This window comes from Anabas testudineus, chromosome 3 (assembly GCF_900324465.2).
Source record: "Anabas testudineus chromosome 3, fAnaTes1.2, whole genome shotgun sequence".
Taxonomy (NCBI): domain Eukaryota; kingdom Metazoa; phylum Chordata; class Actinopteri; order Anabantiformes; family Anabantidae; genus Anabas; species Anabas testudineus.
In genome coordinates this window covers 428,749-452,121 of record NC_046612.1, presented here as the reverse complement: position 1 = coordinate 452,121, position 23,373 = coordinate 428,749, and the positions used below count along the sequence as shown (strand labels likewise).

General features: G+C 43.6%; 2 protein-coding genes across 4 annotated transcripts; one reads left to right on the top strand and one right to left on the bottom strand.

Moving 5' to 3' along the window:
• Window positions 1-1,434: 1,434 nt before the first annotated feature.
• On the bottom strand, window positions 1,435-9,465 carry LOC113174112 (isocitrate dehydrogenase [NAD] subunit alpha, mitochondrial-like). Its single transcript, XM_026377823.1, has 11 exons — window positions 9,353-9,465; window positions 8,327-8,386; window positions 7,823-7,906; window positions 7,625-7,739; window positions 7,361-7,548; window positions 4,666-4,799; window positions 4,223-4,325; window positions 2,807-2,871; window positions 2,641-2,725; window positions 2,230-2,382; window positions 1,435-2,113 (listed from the first exon to the last, which is right to left on the bottom strand). Exons 1-11 carry the CDS (start codon window positions 9,377-9,379, stop codon window positions 2,030-2,032), a joined length of 1,098 nt encoding a protein of 365 aa, XP_026233608.1. The 5' UTR covers window positions 9,380-9,465; the 3' UTR covers window positions 1,435-2,029.
• A 1,619-nt stretch (window positions 9,466-11,084) lies between these two features.
• On the top strand, window positions 11,085-22,439 carry LOC113174113 (calcium and integrin-binding family member 2-like). 3 transcript variants are annotated; one of them, XM_026377826.1, is made up of 6 exons: window positions 11,085-11,587; window positions 15,836-15,870; window positions 17,749-17,860; window positions 17,975-18,122; window positions 18,202-18,397; window positions 20,432-22,439. In XM_026377826.1, the coding sequence occupies exons 1-6, from the start codon at window positions 11,537-11,539 to the stop codon at window positions 20,451-20,453; spliced, it is 564 nt and encodes a 187-aa protein (XP_026233611.1). In that variant the 5' UTR covers window positions 11,085-11,536; the 3' UTR covers window positions 20,454-22,439. The 3 variants fall into 3 exon arrangements, with proteins under 3 accessions (XP_026233611.1, XP_026233609.1, XP_026233612.1); XM_026377824.1 differs by lacking the exon at window positions 20,432-22,439 and having other exon boundaries at window positions 18,202-18,737; XM_026377827.1 differs by lacking the exons at window positions 11,085-11,587; window positions 20,432-22,439 and having other exon boundaries at window positions 15,678-17,547; window positions 18,202-18,737.
• Window positions 22,440-23,373: the final 934 nt, after the last annotated feature.

The following is a 23,373-nucleotide window of genomic DNA, read 5'->3' as shown; positions in this document are numbered from 1 at the left end:
ACTGATCTATGAAACCAGGAGAAACTAATCAATTAGTCAAACTTCAAGCTGCTTAAAAGACATAAAGACCTGGATGACCTCCAATTTCCTTCTCCTAAATCCAGACAAGACAGAGGTTATACTGTTTGGGCCTAAAAATCTCAGAGACACTATGTCTAATCACATTCTAACCATTGATGACTTAGTTCTGGCCTCAAGTAATACTGTAAGAAACCTCGGAGTTATCTTTGATCAGGATATCTCCTTCACTTCATACATCAAAGAAATCTCTAGAACTGCCTTTTTTCACCTAAGAAACATTGCTAAAATTAGGAGCATCCTGTCCCAAAGTGATGCTGAAAAACTAGTCCATGCATTTGTTACTTCCAGACTGGACTATTGTAATTCATTATTAATAGGATGTTTCAATAACTCATTAAAGAGCCTCCAGTTAATCCAAAATGCTGCAGCCAGAGTTCTGACTGGAATTAGTAAGAGAGATCATATTTCTCCAACGTTAGCTTCTCTCCATTGGCTCCCTGTTAAATCCAGAATTGAATTTAAAATTCTTCTCCTCACTTATAAATCCCTTAATAATCAGGCTCCATCTTATCTTAAAGACCTCATAGTTCCATATCTTCCAAGCAGAACTCTCCGTTCTCAGACTGCAGGTTTACTTGTGGTTCCTAGAGTTTCCAAATGTAGAATGGGAGGCAGAGCCTTTAGCTACCAAGCCCCTCTCCTGTGGAACCAGCTCCCAGTTCAGGTTCTGGAGGCAGACACCCTCTCTACATTTAAGACTAGACTTAAAACTTTCCTTTTTTATAAAGCTTATAGTTAGAGATGGATCAGGTGACTCTGAACCATCTCTTAGTTATGCTGATATAGCTTAATCTGCTGGGGGACCTCTACTGACACACTGAGCTCCTCTCCTCTCTCCTATATCCATTCAAATTCTACCATTGCATGTCATTAACTTTGTGTCTTCTCTCTCCTGTAGTTGTGTTTCCTCCTCTCTGTCTCCCTCTCTCTGTACTTTTCTGCAGGTATCCTCGGCCTGGAGCTGTACATCTCCAGAATCCAGTTCATCTGCCCAATGTTCTTGATGCTTGTTGTTGTCTTTATTGCCTGCTGTTCTTTTCTCTCTTCTCTTTCCACTCACCCCAACTGGTCGAGGCAGATGGCCGCCCACTATGAGCCTGGTTCTGCTGGAGGTTTCTTCCTCTAAAGGGAGTTTTTCCTCTCCACTGTTGCCTAAAGCTTGCTCAAATGGGATTGTTGGGTTTTCTATATAATTTTTTTGTATAAATATTTTCTGTAATTTCCTAAACGTTGAACACTGTAAAGTGCCTTGAGATAACTTCTGTTGTGAATTGGTGCTATACAAATAAAATTGAATTGAATTGAATTATGAATTTATTTCACATTCTGCTGACAAAGTATCTCAAACCCATGTGAAATCTTTTGAAAAAGCCCTTTTTAATGGAGATTGGACATTTTAAAGCACAGAGAAGCAGCATGTTTGTGTAGAAATCACAGACTGTATGTAAAGCAGTTTCATCTTTATCTACAGTCTGTGATATGAACATATTAAACACAAATTCTACTGTCACCGATTCGTTTGTTTGTTTTTTTTACTGAAGGCAGCAGCAGTAGGAACAATAAATAAGGACATTTCAGACACGGTTCCACTAGATCACTGTTGAAAAAATAGAAAACATCCAAAACTGTTCAGACGATAAAGCAGATTAATATTATTGATATAATGATGATATATTAAACACAGGTTTCCATCCAAACTTGGTCATGTGAGCGTTGTTCGTATGTTTGCTGTGAATGTTAGACCATGTGAGCTGCAGAAGCCTCCGCACAGTGCCCCCTCCACCCCAACAGGTGACCACAGGTAAATACAGGTGGGACAAACCAGAAGCTCAGCAGTCTCCCAGCAGACTGTCCGCTTGCAGCTCCAGCCAGCAGGAGGGGGCACTGGGGGAGGCAGGAGAATTGCAGATTGCATGGAGGCTCCCACAGCGACACTGTCACTGCCGCTTCAGTCCAGGTCCTGGACGCGACGGCAGATCTCAGATGTGAACTCTGAACACTTGGAGTTTCCTCCCAGGTCCTTCGTCAGCACCTGACACACAGAGATGACATCATCGTTGTTCAGTCCGATTAGATTCACCCAGTAACGAGATGTCAGTCAGTGTCTCAGAGCAAACCTGTCCTAACATTTTCGACCATGAGTCTCACCTTCTTTTCTCTGATGGTGTCAAAACAGGCTGTCTGGATCCTGTTGGCGTGCTCGTGGAGGCCCATGTGACGGAGCATCATGACGGCGCTAAGCAGCAGGGCAGTGGGGTTGGCCAGGTCCATGCCAGCGATGTCGGGGGCGGTGCCGTGCACCTGCAGGACAAACGCACACAAACACACTCTGGTTGGTTCTGGAAATACAGTACATGTAACGTGCTGTAAGGAAGTAATTATTCTGTAGGAGACCTGGGGTTGTGTTGTGTTGTTATTGAACATGGCCATTGCCAATAAAGTAGATTTGAGTAGTTATAAAAAGTGTCTTTTCTAAAGTAACAAACGTGTCCCGAACCCACCACCAATGTCTCCACATCAAGCTTGTTTGTTTCTAACAGTAACAAGAGAAAAACAAACCGATTCAAATATGGCGACTCCGTTTGCTCCGATGTTCCCGCTGGGAGTGACTCCGAGTCCTCCTATCAGACCGGCACACAGGTCACTGAAACACAGCAGGTTCAGCATTTTACTACATCTGCTGAAAACACTGACGAGATTTTACATAGACGGAAACAAAACTCACCTGAGAATGTCTCCGTACAAGTTGGGCATGACCAGTACGTCGAACTGGGTCGGATCCTGAACCATCTGAAAGAGCAGAACATCAGGAGGTAAAACTTCAGTGTTCAGAGGACAAAGGTCAGATGTCTGTAAACCACGATGTTGGTCTTAGTTCAACAAACACAACACGGATCCTCAGACCAGTTTCTGCAGTCCACTTCCAAAAGGGTCTAGTTGTTGTGGTTCTGGTTTTCAAGTTCTTGTTTTGCTGAATGATTCAGACAAGTGGAGTGTACTGCTGTGCTGCAGTATACCGTAGTGTACTGTAGTGTGCTGCAGTATACCGTAGTGTACTGTAGTGTGCTGCAGTATACCGTAGTGTACTGCTGTGCTGCAGTATACCGTAGTGTACTGTAGTATACCGTAGTGTACTGCACTGTGCTGCAGTATACCGTAGTGTACTGGAGTATACCGTAGTGTACTGCACTGTGCTGCAGTATGCCGTAGTGTACTGCACTGTGCTGTAGTGTACTGTAGTATACCGTAGTGTACTGCACTGCGCTGTAGTGTACTGTAGTATACCGTAGTGTACTGCACTGTGCTGTAGTGTACTGTAGTATACCGTAGTGTACTGCACTGTGCTGCAGTATACCGTAGTGTACTGCACTGTGCTGCAGTATGCCGTAGTGTACTGCACTGTGCTGTAGTGTGCTGCAGTATACCGTAGTGTACTGTAGTGTGCCGTAGTGTAATGTAGTAAACCGTAGTGTACTGCACTGCGCTGTAGTGTACTGTAGTATACCGTAGTGTACTGCACTGTGCTGCAGTATGCCGTAGTGTACTACACTGTGCTGTAGTGTGCTGCAGTATACCGTAGTGTACTACACTGTGCTGTAGTGTGCTGCAGTATACCGTAGTGTACTGCACTGTGCTGCAGTATGCCATAGTGTACTACACTGTGCTGTAGTGTGCTGCAGTATACCGTAGTGTACTGTAGTGTGCTGTAGTGTGCTGTCGTATACCGTAGTGTACTGTCGTATACCGTAGTGTACTGTAGTGTGCCGTAGTGTACTATCGTATACCGTAGTGTAGTGTACTGTAGTGTGCTGTAGTGTACTGCTCTGTACTGTAGTATACCATAGTGTACTGCACTGTGCCGTTGTGTGCCGTAGTGTACTGTAGTATTCCGTAGCGTACTGCTCTGTACTGTAGTGTGCCGTAGTGTACTGCTCTGTACTGTAGTATACCATAGTGTACTGCACTGTGCTGTTGTGTGCCGTAGTGTACTGTAGTATACTGTAGTGTACTGTAGTATTCCGTAGCGTACTGCTCTGTACTGTCGTGTGCCGTAGTGTACTGCACTGTACTGTCGTGTGCCGTAGTGTACTGCACTGTACTGTAGTATACCTTAGTGTACTGCAGTGTTTCATGAACTCACATTGAGGCAAACAGTGTCGAGGTACATCTCAGTGAACTTGACGTCTTTGTAGTTTTCAGCCACTTCCCGACATTTTCTCAGGAACAACCCATCTGACATTCTCCTGCACACAATGACATAGCAGCAACAAACGTATTTTTATTTCTGTGTGAAACTGAACGTCAGTTCATAATATCAATAAAAAAAATAAACAAGCAAAAATGACAGAACTGAGTCTTTGAGAGCAACACACACTCCTGCTGTCTAAAATACGTCCTGCATGTTTCTAACAGCTGAGACAACTTAAATGCTGAATTTCTAAAACATGCTCTGGTGAAATTAACCCTAAACTATTACTATTACTGTTCATTTGCGCTCCATCACACAGATGTGTCATCAGTTTATACAAAAACACCGTTGATATGTTCCAGAAAACCCAGAATCCTTTGCGCTGAGCGACTCACATGATGTTGGCTTTGTGGACGGCTGTCACACTGCTTCTTTGGTTGTTCCTGGCATATTCAAAGGCGTACTCCGCGATGCGTCTGCTGGCGTTCTCTGTGATCAGTTTGATGCTCTGGACAACGCCGTCCACAATCTGCAACAGGAAAAAGACCACTCAAACCACACGTGCCTGCTTTAAAACTAGCTTGTCTCACAGACAGTGTGGACATGTCCTTGGAGACAGAACGGTCTCTCTGCTCCAGCAGTTTTTAATTCCCATACTCTGCTGTTCACCACAGGCTGATCGCATCACAACAGCTTTAAACATTTACTGACTGATGAACATTACTGTTAAATCTGACCTCAGCCCTCTGGATCTTCTACCCAGCTCTTCGTGCAGACACTCGTCTCTCAACCTGACCACTGCAGAGTTCTACTGATCGGACGACCAGCTGCACAATCAGAACCCCACGTGATCCAAACTGCAGCAATACGTCTCATGTTTGATCAGGACACAAATCACCACAGTTCACGTCTCTGCTCCGACTTCCTGTAGCTGCTGCCTCAGGTTCAAGTCTCGGACTCTCACCTACAGAGTGGTCACCTCACAGCACCTTCCTACCTAAACTTCCTGATCCAGGTCAGACCCTCTCTCATGCTGAACCACCAGTGAACAGTCTGGTCACTGGAGCACACAAAGAAAAGTGGTCCCACAATGGTGGAACAAGCTCCTGACTCTGCAGCTTCACTACCAACATTCAAAACACTGATGAAGTCAAAACTCGACAGCAGCTTCCTGTGCATGACTCTTAAATGGGATTGTTGGGTTTTCTATCTAATTCTACCTTTCTACTAAAGGTCTTAAACCTTAAACACTGTAAGGTGCCTTGAGATGACTTCTGCTGTTATTTGGTGCTATACAAAGAAAACTAAATTTAATTGAAATTGAATTAGGAAACAAACATTTCTTCTCGTGTGACTCTGCTTCTAATGTCTCTAAGTTAAATCACTGTGGAAAAAAATGGATGCAAACATGATCTCTGTGATGATGCAGATGTAAATATGTCCACATTTACGACATGATGCAAGCAGCTAATTAATGATTATGGTCACTGATTCAGATTTGTGTGATCAGAAATAATAATGACATGTCATGATGAAGACACTGCTCCCCTTCAGCGTCAGACATGGAGCTGTTATATAGCTGAAAACTAATCACCAGATTTCTACTGTTGAGCTCAAGATCGTGGCGTCAGATGGGACAGTTGCAGCAGTTCAGAACAAGCAGAGCTGTTAAACTGAGCTAACACATAGATAGATAGCTGAGATACAGCTCAGAACCGTCCAGTGTGTTCTACATACCCATATGCGTATGTGTTTGTACTGTATGCAGAACACACTCCTGACTGTTACATATACAAACAGTGAATCAGTGTTAATGTCCTCCTGTGATCAGGTGGTTGATGATGGGGGACACCTGGGCTCCTGGCTCCTCCTGCCCCGACAGGCTCTATTCATGTCAGAGACACGCTGCCGGGCCAGAACAGATATAGAATCTAGAATAGCATGTTCTGGACCAGGTGGACATGTCCAGAGGAGGATCTTAAGAAAAGGCCCAAACCTCTTACAGGGAAGGGGAAGGGGAATGTACACCTGACATTACCCTCTGAAAGGCCTGGATCCAAGAACACAGGGACAAGGAGAGAGGTGACAGGAGACAGAGAAGGATGGAGGGTAAGATGCAAACCACAGGAAGTTCATCATGGATCCATGGAACAGGACTGTTTACAGTGGGAATGTGCAGGAAGAGAAACACAGTGGAGTGTCAACTGGCAGGTCATTATTTAGCCCATTTAAGAAACATGAAAGTAATAATTAATTAGACTGCTTCCACAGAGTGAGGCTACCCGTTACACCCGCTACCCGTTACACTTCCTTTATTTGTGCTAAGCTAGGCTAAACTAGTTCTGGATCTAAACTAGTGTCTGTATTCAGATCAAGACTAGACTGATCCTGATCTGAAACATTAGCCTCTGAAGATAAACCCAGAGTCGGTTTTATACAAGATCTGATCTGAGCTGACAGTGTGGACTTGGGAACACAGTCTGATCCACATCATGACTGTGCACGGTTCAGGGTGAACAGGTGAGGTTAAGAACTGTTTCCTCCTTCTTACCCTGTAGATGAACAGGTGCAGTGTCCTGCAGCAGCTACCTGACCTACAGGAACAAAAGCTGCGATGTAAGATGTCATTAATGACGTTTTGTAACAATCAGACAGAAGAGAAGGAAAGTGAACCTTGCCGTTACCTGTACTGAATAGGTCTCGGCAGAATTGAACCCAGACGTTGTCGAGGAAGAATGTTACACAACCAGCACACCTCTATTTTAATCCATCTAGTCGTCTACACTGTGTCACATGCACAACACACGTGTAAACAGGCTGTGACTGGACTCACGTTAGCTAAAACACACAGGTGACTCATGGGATGCGTCTTTTCTAAACCAGTTTCTAAACTGTCCTACACTCTAGGTCAGGAAACTGTCCTACAGTGTGATCTACCGTTTGAAACTGAGAGTTGAGACGCACTTTGGATTTTCTCTCATCTTTCAAATGTTCCTTCGAGGTTAAACAGTTTTAGTACAGAGCGCTGAATTTCACTTATCACTAACTGACCACTGTTAATTAACGTCGCCTGTAGGCGGGGCCACTCACCACATGTTCGATGCCGCTATACTCGCCCTCCGTGTTCTCTCGGATGGTGACCAGGTCCACGTCGGCGTACGGGGTCTTGTAGCCCTCTATGGAGATGCAGGGTCGCACGTTGGCGTAGAGATCAAAGGTCTTCCTGAGCAGCAGGTTCATGGAGGGGTGGCCTGCAGCGATGGGTGTCTTCAGGGGTCCTGCAGGACAGAACTGGTGAGTTGGGACAGACTTGGAGACAAACACCTGACGGCTGAAGACTCAGCACCAACAGACCTTTCAGGCCGATCTTGCTCTTGTCCATCGACTCTTTAGCATCCGGAGGGATCATCCAGCGGCCCCCAGGTCCTCTTATGGCTGTGACGTTCCTCTCCTCCCATCTGATCGGAGCCTGTGGGGACAAGCAGCTGAATCACCTGCTGGTTTTTAAAGGACAACATTGTCCTACAGTCTGTGGACAGTGACCACACTCACGTTTGCCGCCTCAAAGATCTTCATGACAGCGGTGGAGATCTCTGGTCCGATCCCATCGCCAGGAATCAGTGTGACTGTCTGAATCTGTGGACAGACAGAGGCTTTACTACAGATCACACTGAGGGACCACCCACCTTTAAAATGTGTGACTCGCACATGCAGGTGTAAAGCCAGCAGGACTGATCTCACTCTGTATTTATATCTTTTAACTTCCTGGAAGTAGAGATGTGTTGCGTTGTGCAGACTCACTGCTGCTTCTAAGAACAGGGATTCACTGATGCTAGCTCTGATACTGCTCTCGTGTACTTGTACTCGTACTCATAAAGTAATCTGATAAAAACACACTGACACCACTCTAGACGAACATCCCTCGTCAGGTTTAGCAGTAGAAGAAAGTTCAGCATGTCTGAGATTTAGTTTAGTGTCAGAGGCGCAGTTCATCGAACAGTTGGTAAACAAACACAAACTCAACATGACAGAGTGTGGGGGGTGTCTGATACTCACCCCTCTGGAAAACGTAGACAGAGCAGGTTTCTTCACTGCTCCTCCCACCACCTGTGACAGCTGAGGAAAACACACACACAGTCTCAGCAACTGTTCACTACATACCTGATCGTTCACTGATCAATAAAACACATTACTCAGTCAGAGACATGCGTTTCACACAAACAGTAAACTGTTGTTTAACTTATTGTCTCATTTATCTGCACATGATTTTCAGATAATGATTTTTGGAATTACTCTAACCAGGGTCAGAAGGTCAACGAAGCTCAGTAAACTAACATTTTGAAAATAAGTTTTGTTTAATGACCATACCTGAATGTATTGAGTATGTACTGATTTTTAGAAGTACTGTTAGTTGAAATGTGTTCTCTGGTCTATCTGAATAAGTGTTTTCGTTTTTACAGATTTTCTTTGCAATTGTATTAGTGTGATAAAAGCATTTACCACAGAATCTACTCAGTTTTACCCTATTCACAAACTTGTATGGGGCATTTAATTTATACCGAATTTACCAGAGGCCACTCTGCTTCTTTTTAAACATTTCACTGCTTTTATGTCAGATACTAATTTGGTCCAAAATGTAAGATAACCTTAAATGGGTAGATTTTCAAGTTTGGTTTGGCTCACTATATCTGAGGATCGAGCGGGTCTTAATCTCTCTACCAGAGCTGAGATGCTCCTCCAGGTTGAACTGATCGAACAGTGTAGAAACCTGATTATTGTGGTGGCAAATTGTTTAGCCAAAGTAGAAACGAGTATAAATTCATGTTAATCCTGTTGAAAACGGAGGAAACTCCCCGTTAGCCTTGTTAGCCCTGTTAGCTCCAGTCCCAGTGTTCACGCTGAAGGACACACTAGCAGCTAACAGGCTAACCTGCTAAATAAGCAGTAAAAACACACATTCAGGGGACACTACACATTAAAAAAAGCGACATAAACTCTTCAGCTCACACACGAAACCCAGTCTAACATTGTTCAACACACTGTTCGTGGTTTTAACCCGGTAATAAACCACTTTTTACTCACTATTGACCTCCACACGCTGCCTGCCATCCTGGTTCACTCTGGACGAAGATCCTCTATAACACGGAAGTCTCACTCTGACGCCATAGAAACCCTGATTTACAAGATAATATCGCTCAGCGAGCTTTTTGGCACCTGTCGGGCTCCGTCCGTACTTCTTACTTATGAAGGAGAGCGTTAAACTCGGAGTGCTCAGTGTTTGCTAATTTAAAGCCCTATTTGTATTCTATGCACAGACACTTCACTATTTCTAAACCTATTTTACATGTTTATAGAGTCAAGAAATCCCGCCTGCTGGCACATCCACAGAGAATAGACGATCTTTGACACAGCATTGAAACGACAGGAAATGGTGACGTCAGTGCAGCGTCGGCAGCCAGGGTTGCCAGGTTTGGAGATTTGAAGCAAATCTGTGTTTTATGATCTGTTATGATCTGAATAAAGAATTTTCTCTACACGGTCAGTCTGCTCGTTCCTAGTTGTTCCTTATCTGTGAAATGTTCAATAACAGAATCAGAAACAGGTTTGTTGTAGGTTTCCACAGAAGAGAAACTTGTATTGGTGAGTTGGTGCATACAGAACATAAGACAATGACGTACAGAAAGTCGTATACAGATATTTCCAAAAGCCACAAACAGCTACACTGTTTTTACAGAGTTGAGCTCCACGACAGGTGCATCACATGCTCTGTTCCCCACTCACAGCTGCAAGTGAACATGTGCAGTTTCCTGGTTTTCTTTATCAATTAGTCCTGAAATATGATGTGATCATCACCAAAGTCAAACACAATATTTCTAAGTGTATTTGTGAAAAAGGAAGAGTGGTTCCTCTCGTGCCTAGTTCCTCTGAACAAACTGGACTGGACTAAGAACTCAGCAGCACTGTACAAAATAGCTCAGAGTCGGATGAACTTTCTGTGGAGACTCAGGTCTGAGTCTGTGGTTCCAGTGTCATCTTCTATATTCTACATATACTTAGTGATATCAGAGCCTTTATAAATTCACCAGTCTACAGTTCAACAATCTACAAATGGAGACACTTTGGGACTGTGGGTACTCTACCAAGAAGTGGGGGGCCAGTCAAAATGACCCCGTGTTATTATTTTAGGCACATTATATTTGTTAATACTCTTGAGTTAGATGAAGATCAGATCATATTTTATGACAAATGAAATTCCAAAAGGTTCACATACTTTTCTTGCCACTAAGCTCCTAGTAAAGGTTCCAGGTGAGTTGTTCATGTCTGTTTGCTCTCAGGAGGTAAAAACAAGAAGCTGCAGACGGGCAAACAGATCTGATTAAACAGTGTGTGAGTGTTTCTGTAGTTAGGAAATGTGGAAACTGCTCATCTACAGCTCCTGCTCTGCAGGGTGAGATGAAATGAGTAAAAGTTTCCAGATTTATGAATGAAACAGGACTGAACAAGTGAGTTAATGTGACGAGCGAGGCTGGTGTCTAAGAGGTCCCAGAGATGGTGGTGAGGTGGGAAAAGAACCAGGTTTCTCTGTGATTTCAGGACAAACGTAAAGAATTTCAGTTCTCTGAGTTTCATTGTAAAACAACAGTTTTATCGTCAGCTTAACATTAACATGTATCTAAATGAATATTACCATGAATATTCATATTATGTCTGTTTCTGTTCAGTTTGTGTGATGCTGCTGATGTCAACTCCACATTAACTTAAAGACATTAACTATTATAATAATACTAATCACCCATATGAGGATGGGTTCCCTGTTGAGTCTGGTTCCCCTCAAGGTTTTTTTTTTTTTTTTTGCTGTTGTCTTCTTAGGGAGTTTTTTCTTGCTCATCGGGGACAATCTGATTCATAGACATTCACTGTTCATATAAACTTCGATAATTGTTTTGGTTGTGTAAAGCTGAAATTAAATAAAATTGGAATTGAACTGTGCTTCTTTATTCCATCTCCAGCTGGAGACGCGTGAATGCAACGTCCCTTTTTAGAAGCGTGTTTCACGAGCAGGCCCTGAACGCAGCAGGCGCCTCCTCGACGCTCAAGCGTCAAAATCACGTTTTTCTCCGCATCTCGACCTGGAGCAGAGGAACCAAAGCGGGCGTGGAGCCGCTGTTGGACCGAACCGGACCGGAACACGTCGTCCCGACCGGATTTTAGACGGATGTGAATCAGCGGAGAGCTGCAGTGTGATGGGAGCATCATCCGAGCAGGATGGGCAACAAGCAGACAACCTTCACCGAGGAGCAGCTGGAGGCGTATCAGGTGACGCTGGACATCCCGCAAACAGACTGTTAGGGTGCTGGGCTGAAGGTGGTGTGTTCGGAATAGAAGAGGAGAGAATAGGATAGAAGAGGAAAGAAGAAGAGGAAAGAAGGGAAGAGAATAGGATAGAAGAGGAAAGAAGAAGAGGAAAGAAGGGAAGATAGAGAGCAGAGGAGTAGAGAGGAGAGAAGAAGAGGAGAGAAGAGGAAAGAGGGAAAGAGGATAGAAGAGGAGAGAATAGGATAGAAGAGGAGAGAAGAAAAGGATAGAGAGGAATAGAAGGGAAGGGAAGAGGATAGAAGAGGAGAGAATAGGATAGAAGAGGAGAGAAGAAGAGGATAGAAGAGGAAAGAAGGGAAGAGGATAGAAGAGGAGAGAATAGGATAGAAGAGGAGAGAAGAAGAGGTAGAGCGGAAAGAAGGGAAGAGGATAGAAGAGGAGAGAATAGGATAGAAGAGGAAAGAAAGAGGATAGAAGAGGAAAGAAGGGAGAGGATAGAAGAGGAGAGAATAGGATAGAAGAGGAGAGAAGAAGAGGATAGAAGAGGAAAGAAGGGGAGGGGATAGAAGAGGAGAGAATAGGATAGAAGAGGAGAGAAGAGGAGGAATAGGATAGAAGAGGAGAGAAGAGGATAGAAGAGGAAAGAAGGGAAGAGGATAGAAGGGAAGAGGATAGAAGAAGAGAGAAAAGAAGAGGAAAGAAGGGAAGAGGATAGAAGAGGAGAGAATAGGATAGAAGAGGAGAGAAGAAAAGGATAGAAGAGGATAGAAGAGGAAAGAAGGGAAGAGGAGAGAGCAGAATAGGATAGAAGAGGAGAGAAGAAGAGGAAAGAAGAGGAAAGAAGGGAAGAGGATAGAAGAGGAGAGAATAGGATAGAAGAGGAAGAGCAGAGGAAAGAAGGGAAGAGGATAGAAGAGGAGAGAATAGGATAGAAGAGGAGAGAAGAAAAGGATAGAAGAGGATAGAAGAGGAAAGAAGGGAAGAGGATAGAAGAGGAGAGAATAGGATAGAAGAGGAGAGAAGAAGAGGATAGAAGAGGAAAGAAGGGAAGAGGATAGAAGAGGAGAGGAATAGGATAGAAGAGGAGAGAAGAAGAGGATAGAAGAGGAAAGAAGGGAAGAGGATAGAAGAGGAGAGAATAGGATAGAAGAGGAGAGAAGAGGAGAGAATAGGATAGAAGAGGAGAGAAGAGGATAGAAGAGGAAAGAAGGGAAGAGGATAGAAGAGGAGAGAATAGGATAGAAGAGGAGAGAAGAAGAGAGAAAAGAAGAGGAAAGAAGAGGAAAGAAGAGGAGAGAAGGGAAGAGGATAGAAGAGGAGAGAATAGGATAGAAGAGGAGAGAAGAAGAGAGAAAAGAAGAGGAAAGAAGAGGAAAGAAGAGGAGAGAATAGGATAGAAGAGGAGAGAAGAAGAGGATAGAAGAGGAAAGAAGGGAAGAGGATAGAAGAGGAGAGGATAGAAGAGGAGAGAAGAAGAGGATAGAAGAGGAAAGAAGGGAAGAGGATAGAAGAGGAGAGAATAGGATAGAAGAGGAGAGAAGAAGAGGATAGAAGAGGAAAGAAGGGAAGAGGATAGAAGAGGAGAGAATAGGATAGAAGAGGAGAGAAGAAAGAGGATAGAGGGGAAAGAAGGGAAGAGGATAGAAGAGGAGAGAATAGGATAGAAGAGGAGAGCAGAGGAAAGAAGGGAAGAGGATAGAAGGGAAGAGGATAGAAGAAGAGAGAGAAGAAGAGGATAGAAGAGGAAAGAAGGGAAGAGGATAGAAGAGGAGAGAATAGGATAGAAAGAGGAGAGAAGAAGAGGATAGAAGAGGAAAGAAGGGAAGAGGATAGAAGAGGAGAGAATAGGATAGAAGAGGAGAGCAGAGGAAAGAAGGGAAGAGGATAGAAGGGAAGAGGATAGAAGAAGAGAGAAAAGAAGAGGAAAGAAGAGGAAAGAAGGGAAAGAGGATAGAAGAGGAGAGAAGAAGAGGATAGAAGAGGAAAGAAGGGAAGAGGATAGAAGAGGAGAGAAGAAGAGGAAAGAAGAGGAAAGAAGAGGAAAGAAGAGGAAAGAAGAGGAAAGAAGGGAAGAGGATAGAAGAAGAGGAAAGAAGGGAAGAGGATAGAAGGGAAGAGGATAGAAGAGGAAAGAAGGGAAGAGGATAGAAGGGAAGAGGATAGAAGAGGAGAGAATAGGATAGAAGAGGAGAGAAGGGAAGAGGAGAGAAGAAGAGGAAAGAAGGGAAGAGGATAGAAGGGAAGAGGATAGAAGAGGAGAGAAGAGGATAGAAGAGGAGAGAAGAAAAGGATAGAAGAGGATAGAAGAGGAGAGAAGGGAAGAGGATAGAAGGGAAGAGGATAGAAGAGGAGAGAAGAAGAGGAAAGAAGAGGAGAGAAGGGAAGAGGATAGAAGAGGAGAGAATAGGATAGAAGAGGAGAGAAGAGGAAAGAAGGGAAGAGGATAGAAGAGGAGAGAAGGGAAGAGGATAGAAGAGGAGAGAAGAAGAGGAAAGAAGAGGAAAGAAGGGAAGAGGATAGAAGAGGAGAGAATAGGATAGAAGAGGAGAGAAGAAGAGGAAAGAAGAGGAAAGAAAGGAAGAGGATAGAAGGGAAGAGGAAAGAAGAGGAGAGAGAAGAGGAAAGAAGAGGAGAAGAAGAGAAGAGGATAGAAGAGGAAAGAAAGGAAGAGGATAGAAGGGAAGAGGAAAGAAGAGGAAAGAAGAGGAAAGAAGAGGAAAGAAGAGGAAAGAAGGGAAGAGGAGAGAAGAAGAGGAAAGAAGAGGAAAGAAGGGAAGAGGAGAGAAGAGAAGAGAAGAGGAGGAGAAGAGAAGAGAAGAGGAAAGAAGAGGAGAGAAGAGGAGAGAAGAGGAAAGAAGGGAAGAGGAGAGAAGAGGAGAGAAGAAGAGGAGAGAATAGGAAAGAAGAGGAGAGAATAGGAAGAGGAAAGAAGAGGAAAAGAAAAGAAGGGAAGAGGAGAGAAGAGGAGAGAATAGGAAAGAAAGGAAGAGGATAGAAGAAGAGGAAAGAAGAGGATAGAAGAAGAGGAAAGAAGAGGAAAGAAGAGGAAGAAGGGAAGTAGAAGGGAAGAGGATAGAGAGAGAGGAGAGAAGAGGAAAGAAGAGGAAAGAAGGGAAGAGGAGAGAAGAGAAGAGAAGAGGAGAGAAGAGGAAAGAAGAGGAGAGAAGAAAAGGATAGAAGAGGATAGAAGAGGAAAGAAGGGAAGAGGATAGAAGGGAAGAGGATAGAAGAGGAGAGAAGAAGAGGATAGAAGAGGAGAGAATAGGATAGAAGAGGAGAGAAGGGAAGAGGATAGAAGAAGAGGAAAGAAGGGAAGAGGATAGAAGAGGAAAGAAGGGAAGAGGATAGAAGGGAAGAGGATAGAAGAGGAGAGAATAGGATAGAAGAGGAGAGAAGAAGAGGATAGAAGAGGATAGAAGAGGAAAGAAGAGAAGAGGATAGAAGAGGAAAGAAGGGAAGAGGATAGAAGAGGAGAGAATAGGATAGAAGAGGAGAGAAGAAAAGGATAGAAGAGGATAGAAGAGGAGGAAAGAAGAGGAAAGAAGGGAAGAGGATAGAAGGGAAGAGGATAGAAGAGGAGAGAAGAAGAGGAAAGAAGAGGAAAGAAGGGAAGAGGAAAGAAGGGAAGAGGAAAGAAGGGAAGAGGATAGAAGAAGAGAAAAGAAGAGGAAAGAAGAGGAAAGAAGAGGAAAGAAGGGAAGAGGATAGAAGAGGAGAGAATAGGATAGAAGAGGAGAGAAGAGGAGAGAAGAAGAGGAAAGAAGAGGAAAGAAGAGGATAGAAGAGGAAAGAAGGGAAGAGGATAGAAGAGGAGAGAAGAAGAGGAAAGAAGAGGAAAGAAGGGAAGAGGATAGAAGAGGAGAGAAGAGGAGAGAAGAGGAGAGAAGAGGAAAGAAGGGAAGAGGATAGAAGAGGAGAGAAGAAGAGGATAGAAGAGGAGAGAAGAGGATAGAAGAGGAGAGAAGAAGAGGAAAGAAGGGAAGAGGATAGAAGAGGAGAGAATAGGATAGAAGAGGAGAGAAGAAGAGGATAGAAGAGGAAAGAAGGGAAGAGGATAGAAGAGGAGAGAATAGGATAGAAGAGGAGAGAAGGGAAGAGGATAGAAGAGGAGAGAAGAGAAGAAGAGAGGATAGAAGAGACTCGAGCGGGGCTTCTCTCCTGTTGCTGATTGGCTGATCTCCAGACTCTCTGCATCCTGTCGGACTCTCAGATCCTGCTCTGACTCCTTCTGTCTGTGTGTGTTTACAGGACTGCACCTTCTTCACCCGGAAGGAGATCCTGCGGTGAGTCCAGCAGAGTCCAGCAGAGTCCAGCAGAGTCCAGCAGAGTCCAGCAGAGTCCAGCAGAGTCCAGCAGAGTCCAGCAGAGTCCATAGACCCTCCCTTTTCTATTGCTGCTATATTACTTCAGTTTTAAAGGAAGTAAATCCACAAACACTGTGTCTGTTCAACAGGGGAAGTAACGCAGAGGTAGATGAAGTGTTTCTGTGTGTTTGTAGTAGTAGTACTGCATACGTGTGTGGTACTGTGAGTATCAGACTACACAGTGATTTGTGTGTGCACGTATAGAGAAGTGATGTGGGTCAGCTGTGGGCTGGATGTCAGGCTCTCTGGACACTAACTTTCACTCCTCCCTCTTTGGTACCAGATATGCTGATTCTGATTTTCAGTAGCTCCAACGCAGACCTCCAGTCTGGTCCCAGGGACCGGACTCCAGGTTCTTAGACTTTAAGAACCAGAATTGAGTGTTTGAGTGACACGTGAGAACCAAACCTCTACCTCAGTCGAATGTGAGTGGTGATGCATTCACTAAATTCAGGAAAGGGAACTGCGTGATTTCTGATCACCGTCAGTCCATCCTGTTGGTGTCTTCCAGGTTCTGTCTCCTGGTTTTGGTCCAGGCCCGCTGGGTCCCTCGGCTTTGTTTGCTTTCTCCTTTCTCAATTCTGTGTGGCTGCAGGTTGTCTGTTGGTGGAGCGAACACTGGCTCAGGGTTACGTCTGCTGCTCTGCTGTGACCAGATTTATAGCAGCTATTAACGCTCATGGTTTTATGATGAATGCCCGCTGAGTGTGAGAGCTGCTGCTTCAGGTGATTCTCGCTTCATTTATCAAAACAGTGTTTCAGCAGTTACTGGCGAGTTGATTAGAAAATGAGATCGAAGCTCAGTGTCTGTTTAAATGGACACATCATCCTCAGTGAACAGACAGTAAAGCTCACTTCAGACAGGACGGACCTCACAGAGGGTTAGAGGAAGAGGACCCTGGTGAAGCTACAGGATCTGCTCAGTGACAGACTGAAGGGAGCAGCAGAGGTACTGAGTGAGACGTGAAGAGTGTGAAAACAGCTTTAGTGTGACTTCATCATCATCTCTGATGTCCCTACATAATAAACCTCTAGAAATCCACTAGACATCAGAGAACAGAGAGGCTGCAGAGCCTCATTCTGGATCTTCATGTTTTTAAGTTTCCTACAGAACAGAAGGAACAGAGACTGACGTCTGAATGTCTGCGATCCACAGCAGACGGGAGCTGATCTGTAAGAATTCAGCTGCTTCATTGAGCAATTTTATAAATGAAAATGCAGCCGTTAAGCAGCATCAGCTGATCCTTCCTGTAAACAGCAGCAGATCAGACTGAAAGGAACGTTAACGTTTCTTCTGTTCAACCATCTTTTCACAAACGTCTTTGTGCTGCTGCAACTTCAGCTGTGTTCGTGTTTTCTTGTCTCATTTTCTGTGACGTGTAGATGGATTCAGTTCAGAAACGCCTTTCTTCCATGAGGTTTTAACGTCAGATGACAGAGGCCGAATGTTTCTGAATGTCGGACACTTCTTATTAACAGTTGAGCTGAATAATCGACCAGAATGAACCAGGGATGTTTTGGGTGGTGGAGGAAACTGGTTCTCTGATCAGCTTCAGTTTGTGATTCCACAGGTCGATGAATCAAACTTTGCTTTGTGTACGTTAGTCATCGTTTCATTATTCACATTGTGCGAATATGTTAAATGTTAGTTTCACTGAGCAAATTAAAACTGGTTCAACTTATTAAGAGGAAATGTCAGAGGTATCCCTGGATTTATCCTCTGGGAACCATGAATATTTGTTGAGATATTTGTATCTTGTAGTCTCTGCTGGCTTCACGTCCTCTGCTGTGTTGCAGGTTACACACTCGATACCGTGAGCTGGCTCCACATTTAGTGCCACTGGACTACACCAACAACCCCGACATCAGAGTCCCGCTGACGCTTATCGTCTCCATGCCTGAACTGAAGGTAGAGCTGGGATCTGACTCGTTAAAGGAGCTGTTCTCCACCTTATCTGTTTCTGCTGCTCGTCTTCTTTGTCTGGACTGAACACCATTTAAGAACTGCTGTTTGTTCTAACAGGAGAACCCATTCAGAGACAGAATTGTGGAGACGTTCTCCGAGGACGGACAGGGGAACCTGAGCTTCAATGACTTCATCGATATGTTCTCTGCTCTCTGTGAAACTTCACCCAGAGAGCTCAAGACCATTTACGCCTTCAAGATCTACGGTAACGTGTTGGTCACTGGACTCTTTTCCTCTGTCACGTCACTGCTTGTGTTTTTACTAATGTTCTGGTTCTGGTCCAGACTTTAACAGGGACAACTTCCTCTGTAAAGAGGACCTGGAGAAGACTCTGAACAAGCTGACCAAAGGAGAGCTGACTCCAGAGGAGGTCACTCTGGTGTGCGATAAGGCAATCGAGGAGGCCGACCTCGACGGAGACAACAAGCTCTCCTTTGCCGACTTCGAGAACATGATCTCAAAGGCTCCGGACTTCCTGAGGTACTGTGGACCAAAACCGGGCTTCTCACAATCATCTTTACTTCCTGAGAATTCCATAAACCCATTTCAGGAGAAACATGGAGCAACAGCAGAGCTCAGTGTAGGAGCAGAATCTCGTGACCAGAGACACAGGTCATTTAGATCCTGGTATTTTCCCATTAAGTCGAACCTTCGCTGTTTACACTAAATCAGAGATGGCAGAGCAAAAACAGGTGTTGCTCTGAGAACGCAGGTAAACACAGGTAAACACAGATGAACACGGGTGAACACAGGTAAACACAGATGAACACGGGTGAACACAGCTAACACAGGTGAACACAGCTAACACAGGTGAACACAGGTAAACACAGATGAACACGGGTGAACACAGCTAACACAGGTAAACACAGTTAACACAGGTGAACACAGGTAAACACACATGAACACGGGTAAACACAGGTAAACACAGGTAAACACAGTTAACACAGATGAACACAGTTAACACAGGTGAACACAGGTAAACACAGTTAACACAGGTGAACACAGGTAAACACAGTTAACACAGGTGAACACAGGTAAACACAGTTAACACAGGTAAACACGGGTGAACACAGGTAAACACAGATGAACACGGGTAAACACAGGTAAACACAGTTAACACAGGTGAACACAGTTAACACAGGTGAACACAGGTAAACACAGTTAACACAGGTAAACACAGTTAACACAGGTGAACACAGGTAAACACAGTTAACACAGGTGAACACAGGTAAACACAGTTAACACAGGTAAACACAGTTAACACAGGTGAACACAGTTAACACAGGTAAACACAGTTAACACAGGTGAACACAGTTAACACAGATGAACACAGGTAAACACAGGTGAACACAGTTAACACAGGTGAACACAGGTAAACACAGGTGAACACAGTTAACACAGGTAAACACAGGTGAACACAGGTAAACACAGTTAACACAGGTAAACACAGGTGAACACAACATGTCAAACCTGTAGTGTGGCCAAACATTTGATTTGTGCTCATACAGTAGCTTCCATCCAATGACACAATGACACAATGTGAAGTTGGTCTAATGTAGGAATAATAATTCATAGTCCATAATAATCCATCCATTGATCTTTTACCTGCTTTTCCACCGCAGTCACAGAGACAAACATTCATACTTATGGACAGTTTAATCCAACTGCATGTCTTTGGACAGAATAAAAACATCATATAGGTACAATAAATGCAGAGAACATCTAAGAACGCAATGGAGCAAACTAGTTTTTCTGTATTGATGTTATTCTGTATTTGTGTTGATGTGGATCTTTTCTGGTTGTGGTTCCTTTTCTTTCTGTCTGAGTTGAGAACAACTGTAACAGACGAACCAATTTCCCACTGGGATCAAAAATTGATTCGTATTAATACGAATCAATGAGTCTTCCCATCCCTAAAGGATGAGAAGTAAAAGATGTCTGTAAAGCAGAGAAAGACCATGAACTGTGCTATTGTGCTGATGAATCAGTGCAGCAGGAATAAGCACACAGAGTTTGTGATGGGACGTCTCACAGAGCAGAACAGTTTGGTGTCATGAGTCGTTACCGTCTGTTTGACTCTTTTTGTGGAAATTTCTCACAAGAATAAAAAAACTAAGACGACAGCGTGAGGATTCATTTCAGGTTTACTACATGCAGAATGGAGAGAAGACATCGCCAGTGTTCTCTGACTCTGTCTTCTACAGTTCCACTTTTATAGGCACAAAGAAAACAACCCCCACACAAATACAATACCAAATGTCTTATCACATGTCCTGAAGACCTGGTATCTCATGTCACTGATCATCCCTTACATTCTTTAGGGTCGTAAATACACAGGAGGTGTTTTGAGTATACCTGATCAAAAGGGTGTCCTTTCTGTGGCTTTTCTTTCCCTGGGCTAGTTTGTTTGTTGTCTCTTGACCTAACAAAACATTTTCACTACACTCTGAGACATTTTTAAATTTTTAATTCATGAAAACAGTCACAATGATTTTTATTCTTTTGTGTCTGCAGTAACTTCCACATACGAATATGAAACTTCACAGCTGAGATCCAGCAGAGGAAAGATGTCTCACTCCGACCGTGATTCCTCATCCAGACTCCACCTGATCCTGAACCTCAGTCCCACCTCGACTCAGTGCCTGTCCTTTCTGTCCTGCTGAACCTGAGACGCGACACAGAGTCTCCTCTTTTACAGAACACGACAGCGGGGACGCTTCAGAGAGAAAGTTGTTACTGCATGAATCCTTTCTCTTAAATTGACTCTGACTATTTGGAAGTGGACGAGAAGAAGCGATAAACCAAGACTGGGCTAGTTTTATACCAAGAAAGTTTCTCTGCAGCAGGTTTGACGTCTCCCTTGGACGTTCTCGCTCTACTGAGGCACGTTTGGAGACGTTGGGAGGACAACGCTGCAGATGAAACAGAACAGGGCTTCTCTGACTCTAGTGTTTTGCAGAAAGTCCAGATCTACTGACTGGACTCTGTTTAAAAAGCACTCGATAAAGGGCAAAACAGTGAAGAACTATGCAACTATGTTTCTTCATGAAGTGCATGTTGTAAATTGCTTCTAGCTGTGGTTACTTTGTTCACCTGGTGTAGTGAAAGGCTCTGGTGCATAATGACAATCATAGTAATCTATAGCTCAGTTGATGGAAGGGCTCTCTGTCATCTCACCTGTAAAGTTTGGATATGATAAACTTCCTCCTGCCTCCAACAAACTTGATAAAACAGCTTTCACTCATCCAACACAACTGTTTTCTGCTAGAATTAAATAAAAGATTTTTCTGTTGCTTGATGCTCTGTGATGCTTCCTCAGTCCTGTAACTGTGGATTGGTTCAATTCTGTTTGTTAGTCACTGAGTGCACTTGTTGATGGAAGTACAGGTAATGATCTGACTGGTGAAATTCAATCCTTTCAGGTATTGTTATGGCTATTTTAAAGCTGATCAGATTTTCAGAATAGTTTATAAAGTAACCGTAGGGATTCCTGATTTAATACATCGTTTCTCTGCTGCTTGCTGTAATAGCCTTTCATTTTTGGTAGGTGCCAAGTTTCTCTGAAAATAGGTCTTGAATAGTGCAAGCAGTACGATGAAGCACTTTAACTCTGATTTACTGTTACTGTCAAACTGACGACTGACGTAGGCTGAAATTCACAGCATAGATACTGTCTGGTCAACTGTCTGATCAACTCTCTGATCAACTCTCTGATCAACTCTCTGATCAACTGTCTGATCAACTCTCTGATCAACTCTCTGATCAACTCTCTGATCAACTCTCTGATCAACTCTCTGATCAACTGTCTGATCAACTCTCTGATCAACTCTCTGATCAACTGTCTGATCAACTCTCTGATCAACTGTCTCGTTGGGCTACACTGGTCTACAAAATCAACTTTTTAATGCAACAAGCCTCAGTTCCTCAAATAGGTGTCCAAGGTGCAGCAATGTTGTAATCTCCAACTTGCAGTCAGACGTCTGAGCTCTAGGTTGACGGTTTGATGTGTGATGAGAGACCTGGCCCCTGTAAAGTGCTCCGGTCGCCCTGCCAGTTGTATCATGTTTCGCTCTCTCCAGGAGGATCAATCGTGTTAGTGTCTGCTGGATCGTCACCTCTAGTGAACACGTGGATGAATGCTCAGCTTCAGTTACACGTGAATCTAATATCAGCCACTTTACTCTGACTTCTGTGTTTAAATAAAGACATACAGGAAGTCAGCGTGCTGCCTCTCAGGAATAACTCCTGTTGAACTGTAATTGTCCTTTAGCACATCTGCTGTCAGCTGTCCAATAAGCCAGCAGTACCTGTTCCAATGGTCCAATCACAGGACACATAGGAAATATCTGTCAAATAAATCAGAAACATAGAAATCTCTGACAGAACGTAGTTTCAATAAAACTGCAGACCAAGAGACATTTTTCACTAAGTGAATGATTGCTGCAGATGATACCCAGCTATCTTTATCTATGAAACCAGAAGAAACTAATCAATTATTCAAACTTCAAACTGCTTAAAAGACATAAAGACCTGGATGTCCTCCAATTTCCTTCTCCTAAATCAAGAAGACAGAGGTTATACTGTTCGGGCCTAAAAATCTCAGAGACACTATGTCTAAACACATTCTCACCATTGATGACTTAGTATTGGCCTCAAGTAATACTGTAAGAAACCTTGGAGTTATCTTTGATCAGGATATTTCCTTCACTTCATACATCAAAGAAATCTCTAGAACTGCCTTTTTTCACCTGAGAAACATTAAAGTTAAAATTAGGAGCATCCTGTCCCAAAGTGATGCTGAAAAACTAGTCCATGCATTTGTTACTTCCAGACTGGACTATTGTAATTCATTATTAATAGGATGTCCCAATAACTCTTTAAAAAGCCTCCAGTTAATCCAAAATGCTGCAGCCAGAGTTCTGACTGGAATTAACAAGAGAGATCATATTTCTCCAACGTTAGCTTCTCTCCTTTGGCTCCCTGTTAAATCCAGAATTGAATTTAAAATTCTTCTCCTCACTTATAAATCCCTTAATAATCAGGCTCCATCTTATCTTAAAGACCTCATAGTTCCTTATCTTCCAAGCAGAACTCTCCGTTCTCAGAGTGCAGGTTTACTTGTGGTTCCTAGAGTTTCCAAATGTAGAATGGGAGGCAGAGCCTTTAGCTACCAAGCCCCTCTCCTGTGGAACCAGCTCCCAGTTCAGGTTCTGGAGGCAGACACCCTCGCTACATTTAAGACTAGACTTAAAACTTTCCTTTTTTATAAAGCTTATAGTTAGAGATGGATCAGGTGACTCTGAACCATCTCTTAGTTATGCTGATATAGCTTAGTCTGCTGGGGGACCTCTACTGATACACTGAGCTCCTCTCCTCTCTCCTTTCTCCTCTATACATTCAAATTCTACCATTGCATGTCATTAACTTTGTGTCTTCTCTCTCCTGTAGTTGTTTCC

What these genes read in the sequence shown, in the direction of transcription:
- LOC113174112 (XM_026377823.1), bottom strand. Translation starts at nt 9,379, where the DNA reads ATGGCAGGCAGCGTGTGGAGGTCAATA. An exon ending in TCGACACTGTTTGCCTCAAT is followed by an intron (nt 2,872 to 4,222) that starts GTGAGTTCATGA and finishes CTGCTCTTTCAG; the next exon opens with ATGGTTCAGGATCCGACCCA. An exon ending in TTGTACGGAGACATTCTCAG is followed by an intron (nt 2,726 to 2,806) that starts GTGAGTTTTGTT and finishes GCTGTGTTTCAG; the next exon opens with TGACCTGTGTGCCGGTCTGA.
- LOC113174113 (XM_026377824.1), top strand. Translation starts at nt 11,537, where the DNA reads ATGGGCAACAAGCAGACAACCTTCACCGAGGAGCAGCTGGAGGCGTAT. An exon ending in TCTCCATGCCTGAACTGAAG is followed by an intron (nt 17,861 to 17,974) that starts GTAGAGCTGGGA and finishes TTGTTCTAACAG; the next exon opens with GAGAACCCATTCAGAGACAG. An exon ending in TTACGCCTTCAAGATCTACG is followed by an intron (nt 18,123 to 18,201) that starts GTAACGTGTTGG and finishes GTTCTGGTCCAG; the next exon opens with ACTTTAACAGGGACAACTTC.